This window comes from Camelus dromedarius, chromosome 1 (genome assembly GCF_036321535.1).
Source record: "Camelus dromedarius isolate mCamDro1 chromosome 1, mCamDro1.pat, whole genome shotgun sequence".
Taxonomy (NCBI): domain Eukaryota; kingdom Metazoa; phylum Chordata; class Mammalia; order Artiodactyla; family Camelidae; genus Camelus; species Camelus dromedarius.
Genome location: NC_087436.1, coordinates 20,421,622 through 20,433,268, shown reverse-complemented (window position 1 = coordinate 20,433,268; position 11,647 = coordinate 20,421,622). Strand labels below are relative to the sequence as shown.

Here is an 11,647-nt window from a genome sequence, read left to right as displayed (position 1 = left end):
TCTGACTTATTCAGATTTAGCATTCCATAAGATTGTATATTCTGTAATTTTTCTCAAAGTAGTGCTATTCTTTAAACATACATTTATATAATCATTGATCAAGATTTAGGAAAAGGCATTTTAAAGAACATTTGTTTTCCTTAAAAGTACAGGATAGGCCCAGAATTTTTAGAGTTAGCATCTTCGTATTTTTCCCTATGCATCTATATATTTTTAAAATTGCACACATTTCTGATGGGCAGACAGGGACTGTGAACCACTTCCCTAAGGGCAACATTAATGCAAATAAGTGAGTCCCCAGTAGCAATACAAAGTATCCTTTGGTACCAAATATATTCATTTCTAAGTTTGGTTATAGAGGATATTATCTAAATCTATTTGACTTTTTTTTGAGTTTTGAATAGTGTGTAGCAGGAGTTCTAAAATCTATCCAAATTTCTTGAGTTCCTGAGTTTGAACAGGGGGATACCTGTAGTGTGAAACCACTTTAATTATACTTCTGACTAATGTGCCGAACTGGAACTAACTTACACTAACTAGAAATTATTGAGCAGACTTTTAGAGCTCCTTAAAACGATAGAAGCTTTGATTAATTTGCAAACAGTGGATAGAAAGTAGGGTTTAACAGAGCCCCATTATACCTTTTAAAAAATTAATTTATGTAAGTAATCCATAAATACGTTTGTTGTGAAAATTCAAATATATAGAAATATATGGAATAAAGAGTTATGGTCTTCCTTCATTTTACCCTCCCAAAGGTTACCAGTATTTATGTTTAATAATATATATCCTCCCTTTTATGCTTTTTTCTGTGCACTTAACCTAAGTGTGAATGTGTAAAGGGTTTGTTTTGTACATAAATGGGATTGTACTAAGATAAGTAGTGCCTATTTTTAAGGATAGGTTAAATTTGTGAATGATTACTTCAAATACATTGAATAAAATAAGACAAAAGCTATTTTTATTTATCAATTCTGTATCATGTCCTTAAGAAAATCTTTGATATAAGAGCACAGTTCTTTCAACTTCTTGCTGATGGCAGAATATCCATCAATTGTAATGTTTTACATGTAAATGAAATTTTTTAAATAGGGATTTGGATGTTAAAATTTTATATAGCAAAAGAAAAGGACTTAAAATTATGAACACATGAGTTTTTTATAAAATCTATTACCAACTCAAATACATCAGTGCAGATGTTAACTATTAAAGAGACAGACTGCTCAATATATCCTGATTAAAAAAAAATCTCTAAGCAAAAAAGCATGGTGCAACATAGTTTATTGTAACACACCACTGTTTATATGAAAATAAAATAATACAATGTACAAAAAATACTCAAGAAAATAATGCTTTTGAAAAGGATTACTTGTTGGTTAAGACAGGGAAGAAAGGAGACACATATATACACATACACCCATCACCTTTTGAATTTTGTATTTCGTACATATTATGTGTATTCAGCCTAGTATACAGCAGTCTTTACAAAAGCAGTGTTATCTCTGGAACTTAGGATAACCTAATTTTAGGCCATAGCATCTTGAGATCCAGTACCTTCTCACTCTTGCTTCAATTCAATGTGTAGACTGGTGTGTGGCATGCAGTTCACCTACTATATTGAAGGAATGAATGTACTTGCCACAGAGTGTGTTTCTGTAGGAAGACTGGATAACTAACTACTCAGTTGGGTCTTTAATTTCATTCATATTCACTAACATTTTAGATACGTGTACGTCAAGCCCTTAACCCAGTGTCTGGTGTATTACGAGCACCAAGTGTTTTCAAAAGTGAAATAGTCCTCGGTTGGAGGGTCAGAAAAGGCTTATGTGCAGGTAGCTCCCAGGGGAAAGGCACCATCATGATAAAAATGGTAAGACAACCCACGTAAACCAGAATACAGGTCATGTCAGAGGCAGAAACCAGCATGGGCGTTGAAGAGATTAGTGAGAGGGAAGCATGAATACTGGTAGGCGGTAGTGGATTTCCAGTGCCTTCAAGATTTAAGGTAGAGGTGTTTGTGTGCTCAAAGTAGGGACTGACAAAGCAAAGCCAGTTAGAGAAGCAGCTAGAATTATCAAAGTAACAGTTGTTCAGGACCTTATAGTTTTTACACTTGTATTTTTTTACTCACCAGCATGTCCTTCCTTGCCAGTTTGATAGGCAGGGTGCCCAGCTCCAGGTGCTGGAGCATAACTAGGCTAAAACCGTCATGACAGTCCTCTTCCATGTTTTCCTAGTCTCTCACAGCGAGGCATGATGCTATGTTGACCCAATTCTAGCCAGCAAGCTAAAAGTAGAAGTCTTGGGGTTTCCAGAAGCTCTCTTGCTGTCCTAATAAAAGGAGATACATATCTGGTACCGCTTTTTGTGGCTATAAGGTGACAAGGGAAATGCCAAGAAAGCCACAAGGATGCCAGCCCTGACATCAAACATGGCACAACTGCCAGCAGCCACTTTCCCTCTAGATTTCTTAGGAAAGGAAAACAAATCCCTATTTAAGTTGCTTTTAAGTCAAACGATTTCTCTTGAAGTAATCTTGGCCCCTTGGCTCTGGGGTTTGTCTCTCCAAAGGCTTTGCATTTACTTCTGCCAGGTGACCAAGTGTGTCACCAACTTGGAACCACTTTTCATCTTAGCTTGCAGATTCCTGGACCTCAAACCTAAACAAGTGTAAAAACATTCTCAGTCAGTGGGGTTTGTGTTTGTTTTTGTTTTACCTTTTAAGAATCTAGAACCCAGGCCAGGAGAGGCTTGTCTACAGGAAATTTTTCCTATTATTATTAGGGCCCATTTTACTGAGGTGCTCCTGGCTTTAATGCAGATGTATTAGTTCCAGCTCCCAACCTTGCATGTGCCCAAGTCCATCTCTTGTATCTAAACCTTTTCAGCTGATGAGTCTGGCAGCCACGTTCTTCCATCCCCTCTCATGGAGCACAGCCTTAGTGTCACTTCACATCTGTGCCTCTGGTTTCTGGTCTCTATTTTTTGCCCCTCATTTGTGAATGTCTAAAATCATAAAGGACTAAGTTACACAGGAACAAGTTATTTCCCTAGAAAAGTACATAGCATTACTTTGTTTCTTACTCTATCTTAAGGCCATTTAGTCCAAAGCCAAGGTTTTCATTTTAGAAACAAGCTTACCACAGAGAATTTGATTTTCTTGCCTAGATGTGAAAAATAAAATGTAATCACAGCAATGGTGTTTTTAGAAAGGATTGACTTTCAAGTCCAGTTTCTCTAATGAACTCAAAGGATCAATCTAACAAACTCCTGCTGTTCATACCAATATCTGAAGCTTCAGTGTCCTGAGGAGGGCAGGATTCACACTTTCTGATGAGCGTATAAATTGTTAAGGTCTGTGAAGGCAGGTTGTGTTTACTCCCTCTTTTGTAATTAATTTGCATTCTCATACCATTCCATAGACATGGACTTCAGAGTCCAAGTAACGCAAGTATACTCAAAGTAGAACGGAAGCCCTTCGAAATACAGAAAAGTTAGAGAAACCCTGAATAGGCCACTTTCTGTGGACTACTGGTCACTCGGTCTCACCCTTTTATCCTGTCAGTTCTGCCAGGGCTTCAACCAGCTCCGGAACACAATCCCTTTTGCTTTCCCCCCCAACTCCAGGGGAGAGGTGCCGGCACTCATAGCTGATAGATAAATGCTTCCCCCCAACCCCTGCCCTTCCTTTCTCCCTCAGACCCCTCCTCCACCCCCACCAATGTTCTGTGAGCCTTCACTCCCCTCCTCGGGCAGCCCCAAACAAATGGCCCGCATGACTTGATATCCTCCTTCCAGCTTTCTGCCCCTGTACCTTGGGCACCTCTCCATCAAACCCTGTACTGAATGAAGCCTTTGTTTCAGGCTCTGCTTCCTGAGGAAGCCATATGCAGACAAAGTCCATACATAAAGTAAGAAGGTTAAGAAGTATTGATTAGTAATATTCTTAAGTGATGATTTAATGAAGAAATACAACCTTAAGAAACTTGGGTTTTCAAAGTAGTTAAGTATACTTGCTACCTGTTTTCAAATAAAACTTTCAATGATTTGCTTGATCTAACAAATAAAAAGGCCATTTAGTCTATAAATTATTCTATACATTCCCATTTCACTTAATGAGACTGCTAAGAAAAATGACAGAACTAGCACTAAAAAGAATCAGAGCAGGTTCAAGTTCAAATTCTACCACTTACTGGTTGCATGGCCCCAGTTTTATTATATAGAGAGTAGGGAAAAGAACAGTGCCTACCTCAGATTATAAATCCCGTGTGGCATTTACTTGCACACTAGATAATTTTCTGATTGGGATAAAAACTATGGAAACCAACTCTTAGTTTTAGAAGTTTACTTAAATTCCTCTTAAGATTTATACACTATATTACTTGGTTAAAACACTAGAACCAAAGAACCACAAGCAGAATCAAGAGACAGAATTTAATATATGCACACAGTTTTATACGTAATGCAGCATCACACCGTGTAGGGCATTTACTCTTATTTTATACATTCAGGTATGTTCGAAACACTTCTTAAGGCTACAAAACAGAACATAGAAAAATAAACAGGAATATATTCAACACTTACAAAAAGTGATATGATAAAGAATATAAAGTACTATTTTCCTTTCAACACTTCAAAAGATGTATATATACTTTTTTTTAACAAGTAACATCACAAATGATCACATCTTCACATGCTTTTAAGTATTATTTGTACTCAGTGTAAGGCTATTATCATTTTTCATACATAAATTTTTCTCTAGCTCTGTAACAATGCAATTTTTAATCCATTCAAGTAAATTCAACCCCAAAGTTGCTGTTTCCCAGCATTAAGACATGCACCCACCCCTCTTCTAGGATTTTCTAAAACTTCTATTTCAGCGGGGAAAAAATAAGTGGGAAATCCCAATTAGTGGGAGAGTAAGTGGCTGATACTAGTAGCAAAACCTTAGTTCTCTGAAACTGACATACTGGTACTGAGCCATTATTAAGAGTTTAAACAAAAACACAATAGCATTTAGACATTGAACAGGAAGCAAAATACAGTAAACAGAAATAGTGTAGCCAAATATGCATTCTCTTCAGCTACACCAAAATGGACCTTGCTTAGTACCCATAAGTGAAAGACTAAGGTTACCTCATCTAAAACTGTAGAATAAATGAGGCGTAAATAAATATTGCTAGTTTCTAGGATGGCTGAATGTTTTCTAAACCAGAAATGGCTAGAAAGGAACTTTATTGCACCAAGTCAATCATAAGCAAGTCTGCAGTTCACAGGCATTATTCCACCTAGAGTCACATAGGAAACACACTGCAAGAATATATAGAGTTTGCATCAAATACGTTGTGTCACCAGGGAAAACCTACTCCTGCCAGCAAGGCAGGGTCTGAGCTTAGGTCAGCCATGAAAATGAACATACGGAACAGGAGGAGGACTACACAGTTGCTAGCATCCTGCTGCCAACAGGTACACGGAGCAAGAACTGAAGGTACGAGAGGAAATAAACTACAAGAGAAATATACATAATACTAAAAAGGAAAGGGACTGGAATCAAGTTTTAGCAAAAGCAACCAAACCCAAACAAAACAAAAACAGGTGAGCTTTGGTCATTCTAAACATTTGTTCTTCAAAATGTGTATGATCCTAAGTAAGTTCCATAATTTCCAACTCAAAATACAAGTGATTCCCACTTCTTAACTTTTGCTTTTCTCTGAAACATTTTAGCTCATGTCAGTATACCATATGACTCAGTTAAAATGAAGACGGACAAAAGCTTGCTCGGCCCTACTTTGACCTCAGCCTAAGGCAAAAAACCCCTGGACTTACATACTTAAAACAAACCTAAAGGAAAAGAACAAAACTGACCTTCATACAAAGACTGATCATTTTATAACTAATTATCAAAAGTCAGAGTTCTTTTATTCCAGTGGTCACTGAGAAAAGTACCAACTGCTGAAGTTCTCTTTCTGCACTGTTTCCATCACGTCCCGGAGGTGAGCACGGGAAACAGGAAGCACATACGTGTTTCCTTCAGGAACTGTATAGAGTATTCTGTTACTCAGCTGAGGTAAGACAGAGTGACAGTGAGGAAATAAACAGTATTCTTTCCTGCCCAAGTTTTAAACATTTCCAGAAGAAACTGAGAAGATCAAATCCCAGTCAATAAAACAAAGGACACTGGAAACAGTGACTTCTTTTGGACTCCTGAGATCAAACTTACACTGAACTTTTAAATCTGGTCATTATATCTAAGTGTAACTTTCATAAAAGCATCAAGTTAATCGACTCTACATAGAAAAGTATGAGCTGAAAGTGGAGGACCCCCTAATCTCTTTCCGTAACAACTGCTGATGTTAACTAAGAAAAAATTTGCTTCAGAAGTACCTTCCCCCGTTGTTTGAGCTGAAGAGGTGACAACAGAAATGCCTTTCAACGGGTTCTCTCCAGAATTTTTCTTTTTTCCACACAACCACCCAGTCCTCACAAATTTTTACCTAGCACCATCATAATAAAATGTTATCTTTCAAAGTGCTCTCTAAAATCCTATGTTACAAAACATCTAAACACTAATCACTACTCAAATCAGCAGTTACACAGACGTTAGGTAATTAAAACAACACAGAGGTAAATAACCATTATTACAGTACAGTGGAGATTGACTGAGCCTAGCTGGCATCCAAACATTCCTGCAGGTTATCAGAGAACCCAGAAAACTCATCTGCTTCAGTTTGTCAAATTCAAGTGAATTGTATCTGCTTTTAAAGTAATTTGCTTTAAATTAAAAAAACGAAAGTCTACTTTTGGCTAGGTAACATATTACACATGGCATGCAAAGGGAAATTACAACATTATTTGCATAGCACTCAAACTTCCTGATCAAAAGAGAACATAAAAAAGGGTAGATTTTCACATTGGTATGTACAAATAAGAAATACAAGCTACAGTTATTTTTACATAGTAACACAGATGAACAAATACTGTGTTAATTCAGAGAATCAAGTCTCCAAATGGGAACAGAGTGCAACATGCAAAGGGGACGTCTAGTGAATACTGCAGAGACTGAAGGAAGCGGGACAGAGACATCACCGGAGGGGCAACAAGCTCTCAAATGCAAAGCAAATCCACTGTCTAGCAGCATCCTCTAGAAAAGAACTCAAAAGTCACAAGCATCCTTTTCTGTACAATAGTTCCAGCCGTGACAGACTGAACATGCAAATGTAAAGTGGTACACACAACTGATGGCGCAAAGAGAAAAACAAAACACAGTAACTCTATAGAAACCTGTCAAGCTAAAAATTTTTTAACAATTCTTCTCACAAAATATTTAAATCTGTCAGTGCATTAGTGTTAAAGTGGCATTAAAAAAACTTCTGCAGTTTTAACAGATGCAGATTATTTTCAAAATGCATAGCATCTACATTTCTTTCGAGTAGGCACCATGATATTTACACCAGTGCTAAGAATTCTTGGTGGGAACAGCCATTTCATTAGATTTCCTGTTACTTCTTAAACATCTATTCTTGTATGCAATCTCAAGTTCAACACTCACTCACCAAAATTCAAAAATATACCCTATGAATATTAAAAGAACTATATACAACATTTCTAAGACACAGGTTAATAGGCTGCCTTATGTGTAATATTAAAGAGAAGACATTATTCAAGTTTGACAGATATTGAGATGAAAGGCCTTTGGGTTGGAAGCATTTCAAAAGACAACAGTGTTTTAGGCTAAGAATTGTTTGAGCCCAGTTTATGACTAAGGCATTGCATAATAAAATATACATTTCTATTTGGTGCAATATTATGTTTTGGAATCTATAGTGTGTCAAATGGTATATTTTATCACTTTAGTAAACACTATAAAGCACACATTTCCAACATTTGAAATTAAACTTATGTAAGGAAAAAACCAAACACTAAATCTATTTTATATTAAGCTGTTTATAAAAAATACTTTAACAAACTTATTTTCTACTTTTTATGGGGGCAGTCACCCGATAAATAGATTGTGAATGAAGAAAAATGGCAACGCCAGGAATTTACCTGCCCCTTTGAACACATATCCAAAATCTCTTGTCCAGAATGAGAGTGAGGCTAAAGGGGGAGGGGAGGAGTGTGTTCCAATTTGGGTTTTTATTTTAATGTAATTTTTAAAGCCTTCAGAAACATTCCACCTAAGAAAGGGTTTCTGCTCCAGAACACCACAGCAACACCATCAAGTGTGCTGTCCACGATGGCCGTCTCCCATCCCTGATCTCCTCCTGTCCCCCCGGTACGGCCGACCCCGGACGTTCCGATGGTACTGATAACCCTCATCACGGCTCCTGCTCGGCTGCCCCTTCCAGGACTCCTCGCTCCTGGCATGCTGATACCCGCCCCGGCCAGCATAGCCCCAGTCGCTTTTGTACTTCCTGCCTCCGTAAGTCTGGTTGTAGAACTGCTTGGATCTCCCACTTCTCAGAATATTCGACACTTCGCTCTCATCCTCCGAACTCTCTTCTTTTGGTCTCTGCACTCTGTTATCCACAGAGTTGGCCCCACTGACCACATCAGCAGCAGTCTTAGGATCTTTCGCTTTTTCTGGTTTTTCCTTCAGACTTGGAATGGTCCTTTTAGGCTCAAGTTCAACAGGCACAGTTTCCCTCTCTCTGTTTAAAATCTGAGTGGGAGGATGAGCCTTCCCCTCTGCTCCAGGAGGGATGGAAGCCGACGCCAGGGCTGCCTTGGGCGTCTGGGGCGACTGCCCCGCCCGGCCTTCATGCTCGCTCCCACCTGCGTCAGGGAGACAGTGCGTGTCTTCATCTCTGGCCTCCGGAAATTCATCCACTGTGGAAACTGAAGCACATTCTTTCGACAGATCCAGATTTTCCAGGGGCACATCTAACTCTCCTTTCTCATCAGAGGGCAGAACAACATTCTGCCGCATTACTGGATTTTCTATGAATCCCTGAAAAGGGTACCCATACCAAACGGGAGGAAAGAAAGGAGGGGCGATGGGAACTGGGCCTAAGAACGGATTCGGTCCAAAGGATGGCTGTGGGAACAGGTTCTTGCCGCTTAGTGACTCTTCATATTCAGCATGAAGAAGCTGCCCAGAGTTGTCAGATTCAAGGTCTGCCTGATAAGACAACTGTCCATGACTTTCAGACACCTGAGATGGGGGGATAACCAGAGGTGAAGAAAATGGCGGCGGTCCGATCTCTGCCTGTGGCATCTGACCATTGACGCTGGCCTCGGTCTGCATGGGAAAGTGGGCATCCGGACAGGTACAATCACTTTCATTCTGAGCAGAAGGAGCTTCTTGGAACCAAGGATTTTGAGGATACGTAGGGACAGGGACCTTGGGGTACATCCTGCAGGCTGCCAGGTAGGCCTGGTGCAGAGGGTACAGGTAAGAATGTGGGGCCCACATAGGACAACTATATGCCTAAAAGAGACAAAAGACAAAACAAAACAAAACAGTAAGATAAACTAAAAAGGGGCATGGGGGCAGAAAAGAAGCTTAGAGTGGGCTCGAGGTAAATTTTTCATGCCTGAAAAGACCATGTAAACTGCAGTACAAATACCAGACCATTGTGATACGCAACACAAAAAGGAATTTACAAGATTAAGTCACTGCTCAAGACTTCATTCCTTGTTCCTATCCTGAAACCAACCCAACGTCCTGACACAGAGGTCTGATAAAAGATAAAATAATGAACCCACAAATTAATCATGATCATGAATTCCATCCTTTAGATACAATCGCACAGAAATAATCTAGGGTGATGCAGACCGCAAGAACCACCACCATCAAGCAAGCACTTGAGCCTCCAACTTCTGTATCTCCATCACGGGCTGTTTGCCTTGACCTGCGTTTGTGTTCTGGCTCTGCCACTAACTCATCATGTGACCCCATGCCAACTTGTTACCTAGCCTGGATCTACCAGAAAACCGCTGATATGGGAGTGGATGATCCCCAACAGCAGGACTCCACAGTCCTAGGAGCCCCTGAAACACTCCAACTGCAAGGATCAAAGTTAGACCTCTGGTCACAGAAAGGTAAATACTGAAAATGAAATACTCCAAATCTTTCCCTTGCAAAAGGTTCAGCTAAACACCAAAACACAAAGACAAATTTACCAGTTAACTGACTAACCAACCAACTAGCTACACCCAGCGTTAACTAGATAAATATAAAACCATGCAATGAATGCAATAGATGGGGAATTAATCAAGTCTCCTTTTATGAATTAGTCAGTAGGCTACACTAGGGCACTTAATTTCAAATTTCAACGGCCTAGAATCCACAGAAATGAATCCAGGACAGGAGACGACACCACACTGACAAGAACGGAGCTCTCCAGTCTCCGTCTAAGAGACGCCACCTCCAGGCTGACCACCTGCCACAGGGACCTCTCTGCCAGTGAGTACCGCCTTCCACAGGAGCACCTTCACCTGTGACCTCCTTTCAACAACTGAGGCATCATCTCGTAAATGAAACAAGCCAGGCTCAGAGACACAGAATGATCTGCCCAGGGCCGCACAGCTAAACCGGGCAGGAGCAGAACTCCAAACCCAGACCTCTCACTTAATTCCTTGCAGAGACGCTTCCACTAGGCTGTTTCCAGAACACAGTCACAGGGCTAAACCACTGCCAATTAAAGGGAAAAGCAAGCAAATACTGGAGCCTCAACAACCACCAAAACAACAATAACAACAACAAAAACTCCACAATGCTGAAAATGCTAGTTCTTAAAATAATGAGATTTAGTAAGCCTTAGGTTATTGGCCAACAGTAAGAATTAAGAGCATATTTAAATTGTAATAATTTTAAACAGTGTTAACTTAAAAATAACTTAAAAATGATAGAATGTAAATACCTTTACACCGAGATTGAAGAAGAATCGAAGAATGTTCTTATCTGAAAATAAGTAACATAGTAATCACTCACTAAAATTATACATTCAAAAACCTTTTTTTCATTATTCTCAAATGACATATACAGTTCTAAAGTTAATTTTGCCTACTTGAATTGCTTTCTCTAGCCTGTAATATAAAACATAGATTAAAAACTGTAATCTAACCAAAACCAGGCTCCAATACTGTAGGGTAATACCAGGTTCAATATGCTTTATCTATGCTGACATTCAAGTTCCCAAAATGGCTTCAAATGAGATTTTGATATGATTAAATCTATGTAAAGAAAACTCAGGTGTTCACTGTACTTCTTTGTCAGCTTCTTTGTGGAGTTTAAAACATTATGAAATAAAAATGTTGGGGGATAAGGGTGAAAATCAGCATAAACCTAACTCATGAATGAGATGAGCCCAGATACTCACTTGACATTAGCCAGTTACCCCCAGATTCAAGCATCAAACCACTGACTAATAAAACAAAATTATCCAGAAAATCCAAGTAAAGAGCACACGAGCCCCTGCATTACCCTTTCAGTTGTTCTACAGATAGGAAATCTTGCAAACTAAAATTTTAAAAAATGTTTAAAGAATCCTTAAAAAATACATTATTGCATGTACTACCATAACAGCTATTACGTATTATATTCATTCTCTTCTGTAATTTTTTCATAAAGTATAACGTAATGAATATGAGCAGTTCCAAAAACCAAACACTGATGTAAAAACTCAGTAATGTTTAGTTATTA

At 39.0% G+C, this 11,647-nt stretch overlaps 1 protein-coding gene across 4 annotated transcripts in view; it reads right to left on the bottom strand.

Moving 5' to 3' along the window:
* Positions 1-4,330: 4,330 nt before the first annotated feature.
* Positions 4,331-11,647, bottom strand: part of OTUD4 (OTU deubiquitinase 4) — a 39,079-nt gene continuing 31,762 nt past the window's right edge. For all 4 annotated transcript variants that reach the window (XM_064492666.1, XM_064492732.1, XM_031465336.2 and 1 more), the window contains 2 exons: positions 10,866-10,906; positions 4,331-9,430 (listed from right to left, as the gene is read on the bottom strand). In XM_064492666.1, the coding sequence (XP_064348736.1) occupies positions 8,219-9,430; positions 10,866-10,906 (1,253 nt within the window). In that variant the 3' untranslated portion in view covers positions 4,331-8,218. The remainder of the gene's footprint in view (positions 9,431-10,865; positions 10,907-11,647) is intronic.